This window comes from Macaca nemestrina, chromosome 2, assembly GCF_043159975.1.
Source record: "Macaca nemestrina isolate mMacNem1 chromosome 2, mMacNem.hap1, whole genome shotgun sequence".
In the NCBI taxonomy this organism is placed as follows: domain Eukaryota; kingdom Metazoa; phylum Chordata; class Mammalia; order Primates; family Cercopithecidae; genus Macaca; species Macaca nemestrina.
This window is the reverse complement of record NC_092126.1, coordinates 113009355-113029634: the sequence shown is the minus strand read 5'-3', so window position 1 is coordinate 113029634 and position 20280 is coordinate 113009355. Positions and strand designations below refer to the sequence as shown.

Sequence of the window (20280 nt, the reverse complement as noted above, 5' to 3'; positions counted from 1 at the left end):
GCTGGGTTCCCCAGTGGCTCTGGTTCCCTGAGCTTCCTCCTGCCAAAAGACAAGGTACTTGAGTGATTTGGAAAGGAGACCCCAGGCTTGTCCCCAGGTGTCAGGCAGCAGCAGCCTTATCAGAAACTAGATAATTTCCCCCCTTTAAACTAATTTAAACAGATTACCTACACCCAGCAAAAACGTATTGGAAAGCTGGGCATGGTAGCTCATACCTATAATCCCAGTACTTTGAGAGGTCAAGGCTCAGGAGGATTGCTTGAGGCCAGGAGGCATTAGAGACCACCCTGGCCAACACAGCAAGACCCCATCTGTATTTATTTCAAAAAAAAATTTTTTTAAACCATGAGATGACTGACATTGTTAGGAGTTGTTATTATTGAGCCAGGCATGGTGGCTCGCCCCTGTAATCCCAGCACTTTGGGAGGCCAAGGTGGGCAGATCACCTGAGGTCAGGAGTTCAAGACCAGCCTGGCCAACATGAGGTCAGGAGTTCAAGACCAGCCTGTCTCTACTAAAAATACAAAAATTAGTCGGGTGTGGTGGCGTGTGCCTGTAGTCCCAGCTACTCAGGAGGCTGAGGCAGAAGAATTGCTTGAACCTGGGATGCGGAGGTTGCAGTGAACTGAGATCATGCCACTGCACTCCATCCTGGGTGACAGAGTGAGACTCCATCTCAAAAAAAAAAAAAAAAAGGAATTATTATTATCGGGGTTATCATTTCCTAATTGCTCTCTGAGCCACTCATTAAGGGTCAGCAAATTGTGTTTCTTTTGTGATACCACATTCCATCAACTATAAGATGTGCCATCATCTAATTAAGAATCTCCCACCCTGTCACTCACCATCAAACATCAGAAATGTTAAAATATCTGTAAACATGGGTATCTTCAAACTCATGAAAAACACTAAATATATTTTTCTTCTAAAATCTTTTTTAACTATAAAAATCACACTTATTGGCTGGGCATGGTGGCTCACGCCTGTAATCCCAGCACTTTGGGAGGTTGAGGCAGGTGGATCACTTGAAGTCAGGAGTTTGAGACCAGCCTGGCCAACATGGCAAAATCCCATCTCTACTAAAAACACAAAAATTAGTCAGGCATGGTGGTGCACACCTGTAGTCCCAGCTAGTCGGGAGGCTGATGCACAAGAATTGCTTGAACCTGGGAGGCGGAGGCTGCAGTGAGCAGAGACCACACCACTGCACTCCAGCTTGGATGACAGAGCGTGACTCTGTCACACACAAAAAAAAAAAAAAAAAAAAAAAAAAAATCACACTTATTTCTTTTTTTTTTTTTTTTTTTTTGAGACGGAGTCTCGCTGTGTCACCCAGGCTGGAGTACAGTGGCCCGATCTCGGTTCACTGCAAGCTCCGCCTCCCGGGTTTACGCCATTCTCCTGCCTCAGCCTCCGAGTAGCTGGGACTACAGGCGCCCGCCACCTCGCCCGGCTAGTTTTTTGTATTTTTAGTAGAGACGGGGTTTCACCATGTTAGCCAGGATGGTCTCGATCTTCTGACTTCGTGATCCACCCGCCTCGGCCTCCCAAAGTACTGGGATTACAGGCTTGAGCCACCGCGCCCGGCCTAAAAATCACACTTATTTCAAATGTTTTGGCTGAAAAACCTAAGCTTTACATTTTCATTTATGTTAAATAAGAAAACTGCCACATCTGTATGTAAACACATAAAATACAGGTTGAATGCTCTTGTTTTGCAAAACAAACAAAAAAAACCACCCATGAAGCAAATAAGTAAGGCCCATGAGACTTTACAGGAGTGTGACAGGAGTAGGGTCCTGAGAGGTGGAGAGTAGGTGAATTAGGGTGTGGACCCCGGTTTTTGGTCACCTGAGGGTTATTTCCTAACTCTACTCCATCCCAGTGGCCACCAGTAGGACAGGAGCTCACATGGCAGAGGGAGGATGAAGAAAGGTGACAGGGAAGGCCTGGAATAGAGGTCTGGGTAAAGTCAACCAAGGAGAAGCCACCTGCAGAGGAGACTGAACAAGGTTGAGAGGGACTAGAAGAAGCTCTAGAAGGCCGGGCGCGGTGGCTCAAGCCTGTAATCCCAGCACTTTGGGAGGCCGAGACGGGCGGATCATGAGGTCAGCAGATCGAGACCATCCTGGCTAACCCAGTGAAACCCCATCTCTACTAAAAAATACAAAAACCTAGCCAGGCGAGGTGGCGGGCGCCTGTAGTCCCAGCTACTCGGGAGGCTGAGGCAGGAGAATGGTGTAAACCCGGGAGGCGGAGCTTGCAGTGAGCTGAGATCCGGCCACTGCACTCCAGCCTGGGCGACAGAGTGAGACTCCGTCTCAAAAAAAAAAAAAAAAGAAGCTCTAGAACCACGGGACATTCCTGAGTGGCTAGGTGCTCCATCAGTGTTGATAAGTCAGCAGCCTGGTGCCTCTGCAAGTCTGTCTTCAACTACACAGGGCACTTTTGTTTTGTTTTGTTTTGTTTTAGACAGAGTCTCGCTCTGTCACCCAGGCTGGAGTGCAGTGGTGCGATCTGGGCTCACTGCAGGCTCCGCCTCCCAGGATCATGTCATTCTCCTGCCTCAGCCTCCCAAGTAGCTGGGACTACAGGTGCCCATCACCACACCTGGCTAATTTTTTGTATTTTTGGTAGAGACAGGGTTTCACCGTGTTAGCCAGGATGGTATCAATCTCCTGACCTCGTGATCTGCCCACCTCGGCCTCCCAAAGTGCTGGGATTACAGGCGTGAGCCACCGCGCCCGGCCACAAGTGCACTTTTTAACAGAGAAAACAGAGAAGGGCTTCCCAGCCTGGCTCACTTCCTATTCTGCTGACCCCAACAGCCAAAGTTCTGCTATCAGGCAGTTCCTACAGAACAAACTCAGGCCATTCTATAGGAAGGCTCCCACAGCGAAGCCATCCTTGGAAGTCATACACTTATTTTAACTATGCCAAGTAACTTTAAAAAATGTTAATATCATGTAACAAACAACAAACACTAAAGGAAACCTCAGGTTTCACCAAAGCAAGTTATAATGCTCAATTTCAAATTGGGAGATAGGAGATGAGAAATGAGCTTTACTTTGACTACTGAGAACAAATTATTTCACTATTTTATTTATTTATTTATTGAGACAGAGTCTCACTCTGTCACCTGGGCTCGAGTGCAGTGGCACGATCTCAGTTCACTGTAACCTCTGCTTCCTGGGTTCAAATGATTCTCCAATTTCAGCCTCCTGAATAGCTGGGACCACAGGTGAGTGACACCATGCCCGGCTAATTTTTTTTTCTTTTTCTTTTTTTAGAGATGGGATTTCGCCATGTTGCCCAGGCTGGTCTCAAACTCCTGGCCTCCAGTGATCCGGCTGCCTCGGCCTCCCAAAGTGCTGGGATTACAGTTATGAGCCACTGCACATGACCAAATTATTTCACTATCGTCTACCCATGGCTTTTGCAGCCACGTAAAGTTTACCCATGTCTTTGGAGCAAGTCATGTCAGAAAAACAGAGCTGATATGGTTCACATACCGCCCAAATCTCATGTCAAATTGTTACCCCCAGTGTTGGAGGTGGGGCCTGGGGGGAGGTGACTGGATCTTGGGGGCGATTTCTCATGGATCGTTTAGCACCATCCCCCTAGTGCTGTTCTCATGATAGAGTTCTCACAAGATCTGGTTGTTTAAAAGAGTATAGGCTGGGAGCAAAGGCTCATGCCTGTAATGCTAGTACTTTGGGAAGCTGAAGTGGGTGTATCAATGAGTTCAGGAGTTCAAGACCAGCCTGGTCAACATGGCGAAACCCTGTCTCTATTAAAAATACGAAAATTAGCCAGGCATGATGGCAGGCACCTATAATCCCAGCTACTCGAGAGGCTGAGGCAAGAGAGTTGCTTGAACCCAGAGAGCGGAGGTTGCAGTGAGCCGAGATCGCGCCACTTCACTCCAGCCTGGGCAAAAGAGCGAAACTCCATCTCAAAAAAAAAAAAAAAAAAAAAAAGTGTGTAGCACCTCCTCCAGCCTTCCTCCTGTTCTGGCCGGCTATGTGAAGTGCCAGCTCTCCCTTTGCTTTCTGCTATGATTGGAAGCTTCCTGAGGCATCCCCAGAAGCAGAAGCCACTATGTTCCCTGTAAAGCCTGCAGAACCATGGGCCAATTTTAAACCTCTTTTCTCTATAAATTAGCAATCTCAGGTATTTCTTTTTTTTTTTTTTTTTTTTTGAGACAGAGTCTCGCTCTGCCGCCCAGGCTGGAGTGCAGTGGCGTGATCTTGGCTCACTGCAAGCCCCGCCTCCCGGGTTCACACCATTCTCCCGCCTCAGCCTCCCAAGTAGCTGGGACTACAGGCGCCCGCCACCTCGCCCGGCTAGTTTTTTTGTATTTTTTAGTAGAGACGGGGTTTCACTGTGTCAGCCAGGATGGTCTCGATCTCCCGACCTCGTGATCCGCCCGTCTCGGCCTCCCAAAGTGCTGGGATTACAGGCTTGAGCCACCGCGCCCGGCAGGTATTTCTTTATAGCACCACGAGAATAGACTAATACAAGAGCCAAGCCTTTCCAACCTAGTCACCTGCTTTTCCCTCTGCAATTTTGGCTCCCCAGAGTCCTGAAGTCCCAGCCGTTATCTGGCTGCAGGACAGGTGTCTAGATCTACAGCCCAGAAGCAGGCAGGCACTCCACGGTCATGGGTACTACTCAGGAAGAAAAAGTATTAACCTGAATGTTCTAAAACCCCTGCATCTCCAGCAGTCTTGGTACTGGTGACATCAGGCCCAAGCAGCACTTCCAGTGGCAATGATTCTTTATATATATATATATATATATGGGTCTCACTCTGTTGCCTAGGCTGGAGTTCAGTAGTGTGATCATGGTACATTGCAGCCTCAACCTCCCAGGCTCAAGCAGTCCTCCCACCTCAGCCTCCCAAGTAGCTGGGACATAGGCACATGCCTGGGTTATTTTATTTTTTTTATTTTTTGTAGAGACAGGGTCTCATTATATTGCCCAGACTAGCTTTAAACTTCTAGGCTCAAGCAATCCTCCTGCCTCAGTGTCCCAAAATCCCAGGACTACCGGTGTGGGCCACCATGCCCAGCCCTTAAATATACATTTTTTGAGCCAGGGTCTCACTCACTGTCACCAGACTGGAGTGCAGTGGTGCAATCACAGCTCACTGCAATCTCAAACTCCTGGGCTGAAGTGATCATCCCACTTCAGCCTCTTGAATAGCTGGGACTACTTGAGCCAGGTGTGTGCCACCAGGCCTGGCCAATATTTAAAAACTTTTTTGTAGAGATGGGGTCTTGCTATGTTGTCCAGATTGGTCTTGAACTCCTGGGCGTCAGTGATCCTCCTGCCTCGGCCTGCCAAAGTGTTGGGATTACAGGTGTGAGCCACCATGCCCAGTCATGATTCATTTTAATAGAAGGGCTACAGGAAGCAAATCAAACTTAATTTCCACAAGGAACCTAGCCAAGTCACAGGCACACTGGCACCTCTGCATTTTCAAGGCCATTTGGGGAAAGCCCCTACCTGGAAAGTCTGAATATGCCTGAAGGTTTGGCAGCGTCCACAGTCCCCAGAGGATTCCACTAGGAGCCCCACCCTCCCAAAAGGACTCAGCTCAGGGCTTAGCTCATCCTGGAGGTGCTTGGGGATAAAGCACCTGCTCTACCCTAACAAAGCAGGAGCCCCTCAGTCCACAGGAACTCTGGATACCTCCTCAGCTTTCAAAACTTACAGGCTCTAGATCACTTCTCTTCCTCTCAAGGCCTAAGGGTGAAACAGGATATGAAAGTTCCTTCTCACAGATGCAGTCCAAAGACAAGCCAGGACTCATCCCCGTAACAATGGGGATAACAATCCTCATTCTCCCACTCCATGAGAAGGTCCATCTTTCACTGCAAATCCCAGCTCCAGGCTGGCTGGCGCTTGACCCAACCTTGGCCCCAGTGTCCTCATCTGTAAAATCAGGGAAACAATCCCAACCTCATATGATTATAGTGCCAGGTACATGATGGACTCTGCCAATAATGGTTCCTATGTCTCCCATGGGCTCTGAGAACAGTAATTTGAGGCTGCTGCATAAAGGAGCCCAGGGCATGTCCAGGCTCCTCTTCCTAGTTCTCCTTCCCAACTGACCTTGGACCCAGTGCAGAGTGGGGTCCTGTTCAACTCTTCATACCACAAAACAGAAGCTCAAAGTATCTAAGGTAAGTGGGGAGGCAACAGGCAATGGGGGAGCCAAAATCATATGCAGAAACAAAGCTGAGGCTGGGGAAGCTCAGGGAGTTGCCTGTCAACCCTTGTCTGCCAGAAGTAGATGAAAAGACTAAGGGGCATGGGGGAAGTGGGGGACCTGCTGCAGGTGAGAACCCAAAGACCTGCTTTCACTTCTTCAATCTAAAACAGGTGGACTAGGCCAGGCACAGTGGCTCACACCTGTAATCCCAAGCACTCTAGGAGGCCAAGTCGAGAGGATTGTTTGAGGCCAGGAGTTTAAGACCAACCTGGGCAACATAGTGAGACTTTGTCTCTATAATTAATAAAATGGGTACACTAAATCCTGGCACATTTACGCATGGGATTTTGACTATCCTGACTATCCTTAGAGTCCTTGGTTTGCCAATACTTTAGAGTATAAAGATTTCTGCCACCGGGCACAGTGGCTCATGCCTATAATCCCAGCACTGTGGGAGGCCGGGGTGGGCGGATCACCTGAGGTCGGAAGTTCGAGACCAGCCTGATCAATATGGAGAAACTCCATCTCTACTAAAAATACAAAATTAGCCGGGCGTGGTGGCACATGCCTATAGTCCCAGCTACTAGGGAGGCTGAGACAGGAGAATCGCTTGAACCTAAGAGGCGGAGGTTGCGGTGAGCCGAGATCGTGCCATTGCACTCCAGCCTAGGCAACAAGAGCGAGACTCCATCTCAAAAAAAAAAAAAAAAAGATTTCTGCCTACTGTAACATAGTCACCCACAACTAATCCTCTAAGGACTGCCAGGCCAGGAAGGGCAGAAAAGAGGCAGGAACTGGGGCTGTGAGGTCCTTAGCAGCAGAAGCACAGAGGCACATGAGTTTGGGGTGACCAGCTGGTCCCACCATGGAACTCCTCCAGCATTTCAGGTCACTCTACCAGCCAACACTAAACACCAACACTGCCTTGGAGCTGGGAGAGGCTGTCTTGAAAGAAGCCTTCAGACAGTTACTAGGCACATCTGCAGGAGGCAGAAACTGCACAAGAAAGCATGATTTAACGAGATCACAGGCTCTAGCTCACAGGCCACCCAAAAGGCCAGGAAACCTTCCGGTTTCAGCAACCCTTAGAGACAATGAGCTTCTGAGATAGAAAGTGAGTCTAGCATTAAGGAAAAAAAGATCTTGAAAAGCCATATAACCAGCTTCTGAAATCCTGACCCACAAAGTACATCCCAAAACATTAAGAATCAAAACCACAAAACCTGGGCAGATCCACAAAAAGATCCAAAGACTGAGCTGGGCATGGTGGCTCACACCTATAATCCCAGCTACTCAGGAGGCTGAGGCGGGAGGATCACTTAGAGGCCAGGAGTTGAGCCCAGCCTGGGCAACATAGCATGATGCAGTCTTAAAAAAAAAAAAGGGGGGTGCGGGGGCAGGTGTGGTGGCTCAAGCCTGCAATCCCAGCACTTTGGGAGGCCGAGGCGCATGGATCATGAGGTCAGGAGTTCAAGATCAGCCTGGCCAACATGATGAAACCCCACCTCTACTAAAAATACAAAAAAAAGGCCAGGCGCGGTGGCTCACGCCTATAATCTCAGCACTTTGGGAGGCTGAGGTGGATGGATCACCTGAGGTCAGGAGTTCGAGACCAGCCTGGCCAACATGGTGAAACCCCATCTCTACTAAAAATATTTAAAAAATTAGTTGGGCATGGTGGCAGGCGCCTGTAATCCCAGCTACTTGGGAGGCTGAGGCAGGAGAACTGCTTGAGCCCGGGAGGCGGAAGCTGCAGTGAGCCGAGATCGCGCCACTGTACTCCAGCCTGGGGGACAAGAGTGAGACTTTGTCTCAAAAACAAAACAAAATTAAATTTAAAACAAAAAAAAATTAGCCGGGCACGTTGGTGCATGCCTGTAATCCCAGCTACTTAGGAGGCTGAGGCAGAAGAATTGCTTGAACCCAGGAAGGGGAGGTTGCAGTGAGCCAAGATCGTGCCACTGTACTCCAGCCTGGGCGACAGAGTGAGACTCCGTCTCAAAAAAAAAAAAAAAAGCAAAGTTCTAAAACTGTGATGCCCACAATAAATCACCATGACCAACGACCAGGGAACTGCCAAACTTGAACATTTTGGTCACTCCTCAGTCTCTGGGACACTCCCTCCAGCTGTTTTACTGGTGCTCTCCTGCACACAATAGATCATCACACACTGACTTTGATAAAGATACAGCACCTATAGGCACTAAACACCATCAGCCTGGGCAACACCGGGAAACACCATCTTTACAAAAAACACAAAAATTAGCTGGTTGTGGTGGTCCCAGCTACTCAGGAGGCTTAGGTGGGAAGACTGCTTGAACCTGGGGAAGTCAAGGCTGCAGTGAGCTATGATTGCGCCACTGCACCCTGGCCTGGGTGACAGAGCGAGACCTGTCTCAATAAAACGGCTGGGCGCGCGGTGGCTCGTGCCTGTAATCCCAGCACTTTGGGAGGCTGAGGCAGGTGGATCACGAGGTCAGAAGATCGAGCCCATCCTGGCTAACACAGTGAAACCTCATTTCTACTAAAAATACAAAAAAAAATTAGCCAGGCGTGGTGGTGGTTGCCTGTAGTCCCAGCTACTTGGGAGGCTGAGGCAGGAGAATGGCATGAACCAGGAGGTGGAGCTTGAATTGAGCCAAGATCGCATCACTGCACTCCAGCGTGGGTGACAGAGCAAGACTCTGTCAAAAAAAAAAAAAAAAAAACCACCACGAAACACAAGCAAAGTCTCTCACCCCAAGCCAGTACCACTCCACACCTGAAGAAAGAGCAAAGGGGTGGAGGAGCTTCTATTACTTAGTTCTCATAAAAGCAGGTTTCCACCCACAGTCTGAGTCAGTTATGCATAGCTGAAAAACAAAACTGAAGAATTAGGCTCTCTCTAGGGCCAAATAACTATAATTGGCTTATGAAACCAAGAAAACACAAGCTTTATCATTCAGGGCCCACAAGATGATGTCTTATCCATGCAGGAGTCGCAGGACTTAGAAATGGCAAGCAAAGACTCTAGACAGATAGACGAGCACTTTCACAGCTGATGATGGCCAGTAAAGAGGGATTCTAAGAATAACATATAATCGAGAAACTGATTTGGTGAGCGTTCCTTCTCACTACAAATCTTTTGGAGAGAACTTTGGGTCTTTGTGGTGGCACCTTCCACCAATACCTCTGGACATGTCAGCCCCCAAGGTGCGGGCTGGGCCCTTCGCCGTGTCCCCCAACAGATATGCCTAGGGGTCTTTTTAGTGATCCATTTCAAAGTGATACAGACTGCTGCCTTGTGACATCCCAATGCTGGACCTGTAGAGGCCTGCCTTGGCAAAGTCCCTGCCTTCCTTCAGACGTGGTCATCAATTCCCAACCCCTCAGCTCCTTCATCCCTAGTCAGGCTGCAGAGGTGGGCCAACCTGCAGCCATTTATGGCTGGGTACCATAGACAACACCTTGGAGGCACTCCCACATAAGGCCGTCAAAGCCTCCTCACTGCAAGCTGACTGTGTGTCCTCTGCTTAGGGAAGCAGGAGATGGACGCTCTGATGGAGTATAAGCCTTGGTGCTGACTCACACTCAGGGTTATCCTGTGTCTGTGCCATGGACTAAGACAATGAGATAAATCTGCTCTGTGGCCTTCTGCTAATGAGGAACATGGGCAGTCACATGGCTGTGCTGCAGAGAGATGGCACAGACCAACAGGAAGAGCCTCTAGCTTAAGGTCAGAGGGCCAGGCCTTTGTCCCCACCTGAGGTAAAAAATCATGAGGGAAGTTAAGTACATGTGGCCTTAGCAGAGCCACGCCCACAAGAGATTATCATTGGTCCTGCTGTTAGACATGCAAACCTCAAAGCAGAACCTGGCCCCTGCCACAAACACCAAGGCCACAGGATCAATACTGAACACACTGTTCGGCCCAGTCAATGCCCTTGTGGTCTGAGCTACGAAGCATTTTTATCTCATGTTCACTGTTCTCATCTAAAAGCAAAAATTAATCTTCTTCCCCAAAAAAGTAAAGGGCAGCTTAACATAGTTAGAGCCACTAATAAAATCCTCAAATCAGTCCTTCAATCTGAAGCCCTGACATCATCTATTTTACTTTGTTATGTTCTCTTTCAGTCTTTGTCAGTGATTTTTTTAAACATAGAAGCCTATATTTTCACTAAGCATTTGAGTTGATGAGTCTGGGCAAATGCCATTCTGACAGCCCACCCCCAAGGATGCCTTCCATCCCCAACCAGCATTTCCCGGTGTGCTTTGTTCACAAGAGGTCCATTCAGAAATGGGGAACACCCACTCGAGGCAGGAAGAAATTGCAGTTCATCTCACACAGGCGGGTTTGCCACAAAGCTCTCAAGCATCCAAAGAAATGCTCCTTTCATGAACTCCCCTTCCTAGTCAAAGAGAGTGCCCATTGTTCTCAGGGGAACAATTGGGGGCCCATGCCAGCAGCTGAGAGCACAGTCCCAGGAAGGGCTGCTCCCAGCCTGCTGACATCTTGGGCTGAGGGAAGGTCCACATTGTCTGCAGGCAAGAAGGCTAAAGGGAAGCAGGGATGAAAAGCCATCCTTGCAGGATCTACCAAAATGAGACATCTGAGGGGTAGCCTGGGCATTTCATGGATGTAAAGATGTCTCTCCCTGACTGCCTTCGAGGAGAGGTTAGAACATCTCCTGGCATATAATCGCACTTCTCAGCCAGGCCCACACTCAAGTCAGAGGAGAGGTACCTGCAGGGATCCAGCACCAAACCCAAGGGAGACAAGAGTGGCTCATACTGTGGCCAGCCCAGGACAGGCCAGGATCCACTGAGCAAAGGCCAGGCTGGCTTCTGTGGGACCCATCCCCACAGACCCTGATAAGGAGAAAGGGTCCTCTCAGCTCCAAAAGTAGCTGTGAGAGCCAAGGAGAGTCAAGAGCTGGGTTGAGCTTTGTATACAGGCATCCAGTCTGATTCAAGGGAGCAAACATCAAGACTATCTGCTTTAGGGTGTCCTAAGGCCACAAGAGAGGAGACAGGAGCCCCATGGCACAGGTCTCTCAGAAAAGCTATGCTGGCCATGAGGCCCTCGAGGCAGCCCACAGTCCCTTCTCACACGTCTGGTCAAAGCAGTCCATGTTTGAGTTAAGCTGGGGTCAATAACAGAACATCAATTCTCAAGGCAGAACTGGAGAACAGCAGGTTAATCAACAAGTGCCGGCCAGGCTGAGACTGGACAAGGGCTGTCAGAACATGAAGGAGTGTCAGGTGTGGGGCAGAGCAAAGAGCCAGGATCTTGGGGCTATACCCTCCAGGCAGGTAGGTCCCTTCTTTATTGTCCTGACCCTGCAGACTGATGTGTAAAGTATACACCAATAAAAAATGTAGCAAAGGCCGGGCGCGGTGGCTCAAGCCTGTAATCCCAGCACTTTGGGAGGCCGAGACGGGCGGATCACGAGGTCAGGAGATCGAGACCATCCTGGCTAACACGGTGAAACCCTGTCTCTACTAAAAAATACAAAAAAACTAGCCGGGTGAGGTGGCGGGCGCCTGTAGTCCCAGCTACTCGGGAGGCTGAGGCAGGAGAATGGCGTGAACCCGGGAGGCGGAGCTTGCAGTGAGCTGAGATCCGGCCACAGCACTCCAGCCTGGGTGACAGAGCGAGACTCCGTCTCAAAAAAAAAAAAAAAAAAAAAAGTAGCAAAGCATTTGCTTCAGGCGCTTTGTTGGGTATATCAACAGACTGACACCAGGAAGCACAACCTCCTGAAATAAAGTAACCAGCAGCCCACACAGGTCAGGCCAGGCTTTGCAGGCAGTCAACACAGCTCACTTAGAATGAGAACCTAATTTTCTAGCCCTTCAGCAGACCAGCATCTAAGTGTGCTACAAATATGGGATTATTCTACCACCAACCCCCATGCATATCCCCTAACCAGTCAGCAGGTATGACAACTATGCCATCTAATCTCACCAGGTCTTGGGACAGACCATGCAGATCATGTTCCACCTGAGTCTTCATTTGGCAACTCAGCCCTGTCCAAACAGACTAACCCTCATCGGGACATCCCACATGGAGCTTAGGAGGAAGCAGGCCAGGCTCAGTACCTCCTACCTCAGTTCTTCACCAGCTTCTTCTTCCTCTGATACTTGAGGAAGAACGCCTTTGAAAAGCCCCTTACGGACGCACTTCTCTCTCCATTTACTTTCACTCAAATTGACAGCCCTGCCACATGTGGGCACTGGCCTTTCTCTGCTGAGGAGCCCAACTCCATGTGCTCCCAACAACTTCTCAAATTCCCCACATGGAGCTCTGCAACCCACCACTGCCCCACATGTCTTCCCATTGTTGCTCCACCTCTGTTAATGCTTTATCACATAGCAAGACTTCAATTAGGCATCTACTTCGAAACAGATCCTATGCCAAGTATCTAGAACCCTACACAGGGAACAATGATAGCTTACCAGAGAGACATCACCTTTCACTCAGATTCTCCTTTCACTTTCACCAAGGTTGGCCCTGATCTTCCAAACCTGTGGTCCTACAATCTTCATTCCAAAAGCCAGAACTGTAAACCAGCCATATACTTAGCAAACAGTTTCCAGCCCCATGATAGGTCAGCTTCTGCTCTGGCTCAAAGATGCCCTCATGCATGGCAGGTTGTGCAAACCTGTCTCACCACATGTGACACCATCCATGTCAAGGCATACTCAGTGTCTCTCTCTCTCTTCCACAGCCCTGCAGTGTCGGAGGTGAGAGGCAGGGTAACAGACAACTGCGAGGGAAGTCTTCTAAAACTGACTAGAACATAGCATTAAATTATAATTCCAAAGCACGCTGCCATACAAAATAAACACAGGTCAGTTACCTGAAGATAAGACCTTATATCCTACAGGCTCAAGAAGCCTCTTGGGGGCCAGGCGCGATGGCTCACGCCTGTAATCCCAGCACTTTGGGAGACCAAGGCAGGCGGATCACAAGGTCAGGAGATCGAGACCATCCTGGCTAACACAGTGAAACCACGTCTCTACTAAAAATACAAAAAAATTAGCCGGACATGGTAGTAGGCACCTGTAGTCCCAGCTGCTCAGGAGGCTGAGGCAGGAGAATGGCATGAACCTGGGAGATGGAGGTTGCAGTGAGCCGAGATCGCACCACTGCACTCCAGGCTGGGCGACAGAGCGAGACTCCATCTTAAAAAAAAAAAAAAACCCTCTTGGGTGCTCCCTATAAACTCTGTCCCTACAAGCTATGTGCTCTGGGATAAGTCACTTAGCTACCACTTTGTCATCTAAAACTGGAGCCACATTATCTGCTGAAAGGCTCACGGAAGCAAGGAAATTCCAGTGGCAATGAACTCACCTGGCACCCAGATCTGGACCCCCAATAACATTCACCACAAAAAGAAATCAGGCTCCTTGAAGAAATGGCTGAGGGAGGGTGAATACAAGACGGGCCTGGAATATCTTATCCCAGAAAGTAAGGAAGCACTCAAATGACTGACAGGGGCATATCACAAGAACACAGGAACCAACTTAAAGGGGCTCCCAATGGTCAAATCTGGGACAATTTGACCACCACAATAATCAAGATGAGCAATAAACTATTGACTATTAAGAAACACTGAGTTTGTACTAATAATGGATCAATAAACACACAGTCAAGAGTTAGAGGGACAGGGTGGGGCCCCTTTCCAATGCAAAAATACAACAAGAAGTCATTTGAAAGTGTGTGTGTCACAGGGCCTGAGGCCTCAATACACGGCAAGACCATAGTACACTGTGGGGCAGCAGGTGAGCTTAGTCTCTTGCTGCCCCAACACAGGCTAGCATTTCTCCCCGCATACAGCAAGGCAGGCTTTGACAATCCAAAACGGGTTTGCAGGTGCTGAATGGGTGCTCATTCCCTTTGCCAGTCTACAAACATTTGAGGGCCTACTATGTGATGGAAGGCAAACATGACTAACAAAAAACCAAGAATTTCAAGTACAGAAATCTGTTTAGAAGATGACATAGAGTTTTGTGGGAAAGCTGCTTTTACCAGGGTGGAAGGAAAGGGCTCCAACAGATGATGTCCAAGTTGAGCCTGAAAGATGTGGCTGTACCCATGACAAAAGAAGACAGAATCAAAAGCTTGGGGTGGACCCTAAGCTAGGTGTGTTCACTGGGCAGAAAAGGACCAGTGTGGCTGGGACAAAGTATACAAAGAAAAAGATGGGGGAGAAGAGGTCATAGGCCAGATCGTATGGGGTTCAATTCTGGATGCAGCTCAATAAAAAGGGATTTTGAATAGATGTAAGCTTTAGAAAGATAAAGACATCTATTGACTCAATATGGAGAACAAATTGAGAGGTCAAGAACAAAGGCAGGGGGAGCCTAGGAAGAGGTAAGCAAGCAGTAGCTTGGATGAAGGGCAGTACCAGTGAGCCCAAGATATGACTGGGGTCACCTCAACAAGCATCCTTAGGACCCATATATGAAATGCTCCTCACACACTCAAGAATAGTGGGCAGGCTGGGTCTGATGGCTCATGTCTGTAATCCTAGCACTTTGGGAGGCTGAGACAGTAGGATCACTTGAGCCTAGGAGTTCAAGACCAATCTGGGCAACAAAGTGAGACCCATCTCTACAAAAAAATTTAAAGATTACCTGGGTGTGATGGCACACACCTATAGTCCCAGTTACTTGGAAGGCTGAGGTGAGAGGATTGCTTGAGCTAGGATGTGGAGGCTGCAGTGAGCCACAATAGTGCCACTGTACTCCAGCCTGGGCAACAGAGCTGTCTCCCAAAAAAAAAAAAAAAAAAAAAAAAAAGAATATTGGGCAGCCATTAAAAGTTACATTCCCAAATAACATTTAATGACTACAGGTAAAAAGAACTCAAGCTACAGTGAATGAAAAACGTTTAAAAAAAAAAAAAAAATAGGCCCGGTGCAGTGGCTCATGCCTATAATCCCAGCACCTGAGTTCAGGAGTCTGATACCAGCCTGGCCAACATGGTGAAACCGTTTCTTTTTACTAAAAATACAAAACTTGGGTTGGGCAAGCTCACCCTTGTAATCCCAGCACTATGGGAGGCTGAGGTGGGCAGATTATGAGGTCAGGAGTTCGAGACCAGTCTGGCCAATATAGTGAAACCCTAGCCAGGCATGGTGGTGTGTGCCTATAGTCGCAGCTATTCAGGAGGCTGAGGCAGAAGAATAGCTTGAACCCAGGTGGCGGACGTTGCACTGAGCTGAGATCAATAATAATATATATATACACACACATACACACACACATTTTTATATTTTTTAATATATTTTTATATATATACACACACACATACACACACGCACACATATATATACACACACACACACATATATATATATGCCGGGTGTGGTAGCGCATGCCTGTGGTCCCAGCTACTCGGGAGACTGAGGCAGGAGAATTGTTCGAACCTGGGAGGTGGAGGTTGCAGTGAGCTGAGGTTGTGTCACTGCACTCCAGCCTGGGCAACAGAGTGAGACTCTGCCTCAAAAAAAAAAAAAAAAAAAAAGATTAAAAAATATATCCACTGTGATCCTAGGTCTGTCTAATATGTTAAGATGTCTGTGTGTGTATGTGACATGAACATCTCCTGATGAGCACAGAAAATGGTAGACTTCACTCCGAATGCTAGAAATCACAGATTTTCTTTTTCCCTTTCTATATTTTCCACAATGTACATTTATGCATCATTATTATAGTAAGAAAAAAAATTCCTTTAATATAAAGAATTTCTAAATCCTGCTTTACAGATGCAGAAACCAAAGCTCCAGGAACAAGATCAGGCTTTCTGACCTTCTGACTCCCGAACCCATATAATCCTAGTGGTTAAGACTGGAAAGAAAAGTCACACATCTTCATCTGTTTTTCTACAAGCTCATCAGCTGTTAAATGGTCTGCTTTCCACAGATAAATAGGCTCAGATAAAATCCTGTTCTCTCAGTAAAATCTCTTTACCCCCCTGGTAAATAAGCCTGTTAAACATCTCTCTGCCAAATACAGCAAATCTCTAGTTTGCTGTATCAGTTCAAGGCACTTCTGGCTAAGATTAATCCATGTAAAACATTCCAATGGCTACTGGAACAAAGGCAACCCAATGCAGGGTATGGATATTCAGGATTAAATCTGAAGCTGGGCAAGAAATGTACCCTCCAGAACTACCACTCTGTATCTAATGGTCAGATTAGCATCTGGCTTGCCGGGATATTACAAAGATTATAAGGAAACTTTATGCAAACACTCTGCAAACTAGAAAGAGCTCTGTAAACTGCTACATGTGAGCTGCTACATGGGCCAAGATCTTCAGAAATACAGTTGCCTCAGAGACCTCAAGGTCACTCTGAGAACAAGTCACGGCTTAAAAAGAAGGGGACCAACAGGGCAAAGGAGGTGAGCACAAAAGCAGGCTGAAGGGAAGGTCCACCCAGATTCAGGGAAAAGGGCACAGACTCACCTCTCCAAGGAAAGAGTGGCATAGAACTTGTGGCCATTTCTAATCTAGAAGCCTAGGGATTGTGGGTCAGAGGGGGCAAGCTGGTAAACACCCATCAGAGCCTGTATGTGCTTTGACCAATGAAGTAAAATGGAAGTGTTGCTGTGCAAGTTTCCAAGTCTGGGCCTTAAAAGATTGGCAGCTTCCTTTCCTGTTTCTTAAAATATCTAATCTTAAAATCCAGCTATCGTGCTTTGAGGACACCTAAGCAGCCCACGGAGAGGTCTACATGAAGAGGAAACAAGGACACTGACCAACAGCCCCAGCTAAGCTCCCTAACAGGCAGCATCAACTTGCCAGCCATGTGTTAGCCAACTTAGAAGTGGATTCCCCAGCCCCAGATGAGCCACTCTACCTAGTACCACGTGAAACAGAGACAAGGTTCCTTACCTCTGAATTCCTGGTCAAAAATTCCTGGTTGAGTGAAACAAGCTGGTTGTCTTAAACCACTGTTTTGGTGGTTTAAACACACCAACAGAAAGCCAGAACACTAAATGTATGTAGAAGTCTGAATGCAGAGAAGATACAGAAAATACCTAACAAAGTATAGGTCTTAGAATACTTTTAGTTCACATGTAGGCCACACCTCTAGAGAAGGAATGCTGCAGGGCAGGAACCAGAAGTTTTCAAGACCAGCCTGGGGGACAGAGTAAGACTCTGTCTAAAAAAAATTTTTTGGAACTAATTTTTGTATTTTTTGTAGAGTTGGGGTTTCACCATGTTGCCCAGGCTGGTCTCAAACTCCTGGGCTCAAGCAATCTGCCTCCCTCAGCCTCCCAAAGTGCTAGGATTACAGGTGTAAGTCATCAAACCCAAACTAAAAAAATATATTTTTTAATCAGTTGGGTGTTGGGAGGCTGAGGCGGGCAGATCACCCAAGGTAAGGAGTTTGAGACCAGCCTGGACAACATGATGAAACCCTGTCTCTACTAAAAATACAAAATTAGTCGGGTATGGTGGTGCATGCCTGTAATCCCAGCTACTCGGGAGGCTGAGGCAGGAGAATCACTTGAATCCAGGAGGTGGAGGTTGCAGTGAGCTGAGATTGCATCACTACACTCCAGCTTGGGTGACAGAGAGAGACTCCATCTCAAAATTAACTAATTAAAATAAATTAAAATTTAAAAATTAGCTGGGCATGGTGATGTGCACCTGTAATCCTAGTTACTGAGGAGGCTGAGGCAGGAGAATCGCTTGAGCCCAGGAGGCAGAGGTTGCAGTGAGCCAAGATTGTGCCACTGCACTCCAGCCTGGGCGACAAGAGTGAAACTCCGTCTCAAAAATAAATAAATAAATAAATTAGCTGGGTGTGATGGTGCACACCTGTAGTCCCAGCTACTTGGGAAGCTGAAGAGGGAAGAAGGCTTAAACCTGGAAGGTTGAGGCTGCAGTGAGCCATGGCTGTACCACTGCACTCCAGCCTGGACAACAAAGCAAGACCTTGTCTCAAAAAAAAAAATTGTAAAAGAATATTTCTTTCTTGACATATGAAATTCAAAAATCTGTTTCAAGTCAGAATGGGACTACAAGTGTAAAAAACTAAAAAAGAAAAAGTATCCACAGTAAAGTTTTATTGCCCATTCATTCACATATCGTAAAGGCTACTTTCACACTACACAGGCAGAGTTGAAGAGTTCTGACAGAAACCATATGGCCTGCAAAGTCTAAAATATTTACTGCGTGGCACTTGGTGCAGTGGTGCATGTCTGCAATCCCAGCACTTTGGGAGGCCAAGGCAGGAAGATGGTTTGAGCTCAGGAGTTCGAGACCAGCTTGAGCAACATGGCAAAACCCCATCTCTACAAAAAGTACAAAAATTAGCCAGGTGTGCTGGCATGTGCTTATAGTCCCAGCTACTTGGAAGGCTGAGGTGGGAGCACCACTTGAGCCTGGGAGGTCAAGGCTACAGTGAGCCATGATCACGCCAGTGCACTCCAGTTTGGGTGAAGTGTGTTGACTTCTGCTCTAGAAGATGTTCATAACCCGGCCGGGCGCGGTGGCTCAAGCCTGTAATCCCAGCACTTTGGGAGGCCGAGACGGGCGGATCACAAGGTCAGGAGATCAAGACCATCCTGGCTAAGACGGTGAAACCCCTTCTCTACTAAAAAATACAAAAAACTAGCCGGGCGAGGTGGCGGGCGCCTATAGTCCCAGCTACTCGGGAGGCTAAGGCAGGAGAATGGTGTAAACCCGGGAGGCGGAGCTTGTAATGAGCTGAGATCACGTCACTGCACTCCAGTCTGGGTGACAGAGTGAGACTCCGTCTCAAAAAAAAAAAAAAAAAAAAAAAAGATGTTCATAACTTGAGGGGTACATGCCACCCACCTGTCCGTGAAACAAACTCACTCAGGACCTAGGGGAAATTCCACGGTTCCACAAAGTCAGACAGAGAGATGGTGCTTCATCACACAAAAGCTTCCTATTTCACCTGATTTCTATCCTGGGTCAACCCAGACACTCTTCTCTACACGGGCCTCAGATTCCATTGTTCTCTGGATGGCTTCTCTAAAGGATATGGGGCAAGGCTGAAGTTTGGGTACTAATTTTGGTTCTTAAGTGATCAATTACATTAGCAAACACACATCAGCAAATCAGAGCAGAACTCCTATATTTATTTATATCTTATTTTAAAAAGTAAGTTCAAAGCATAAAAGTCCTATATTTTTTGGGTTTAACTCTGTGATTTATGAAAGGTAACCTTTCCCTATACATGTGACAGACCCTTCCAACAAATCCCTAAATCAGTTTTCAGTAGAACTTCCAGAGTAAAGGTGACATGGTGATGTCCTCAGAATGGGAACAAGAATAAAGATTAGGATGCTATTCTGAGTATACAGGGATCCTCTCATGAACATCAGTGGCTGTCCCTCTTCTAAGGGGGTACTGGAAGAACTGAGCTCGGAATTGGTGGAGCTTAGACTTGAGAAGGAAAAGGCACCAAAACTAAAACGGAAGATGAGAACTCTTCCTCATTTACCTCTATATCCAGTCTCACCTTGATGATGTCTCCACTGGAGGCAATCAAATCTGTTGGAATGGTCACTCGAAATGAGCGCCCGACGACAGCCGTGCCATCAGGAATGCCAACCACTGTGGGAACAGCCTCGTGGAGGTCTGACAGCACTGAGTGCATGGATGCCTCAAGCTGGTTATCCCAGTCCCTGACAGCCTCTGAGGGTTCACTGGGCCAGTGGGACTGAGCCATAGCCACAGAGAACAGGATTTGTGCCATCCCCCAGAGGGGGAGCAGCAGCGAGAGGCCCACAGACATCCTCATTCGAGGCCCAAGTTTGCTCAAGTCGATAGTCTTGCTAAGTAAGGAAGCAAGTGACTTGGTCCCAGAGCTGGGTCCTCACCCTCTGCACACCTGCTCCATCCCAGAGCACACAGAGCCTGAAAAAAAAAGAAAAGCAGATTCAGACTTGAGCAATTCCAGTGGTTCAAAGTCATATACTATCCTCCAGGAGTTACTACCAAAAACATCTACCCTGAGTTGGATCAAGGCTCTTACCCTCATGCTCTCTTATACAGAAGCCACCAGTTTCGTGCAACTCCTTAGCACTGG

General features: G+C 47.7%; 1 protein-coding gene across 19 annotated transcripts in view; it reads right to left on the bottom strand.

Moving 5' to 3' along the window:
* The window catches only part of LOC105480444 (dystroglycan 1), a 76771-nt gene that overhangs the window by 6528 nt on the left and 49963 nt on the right, over positions 1-20280 (bottom strand). For 14 of the 19 annotated variants that reach the window (XM_011739332.2, XM_011739336.3, XM_011739335.3 and 11 more), the window contains one exon: positions 19693-20108. In XM_011739332.2, coding sequence (XP_011737634.1) covers positions 19693-19992 — 300 coding nt within the window. In that variant the 5' untranslated portion in view covers positions 19993-20108. Of the gene's footprint in view, positions 1-19692; positions 20110-20280 lie in introns of those variants that run through there. The other 5 variants (XM_011739338.2, XM_071091726.1, XM_071091725.1 and 2 more) reach the window with 2 other exon arrangements.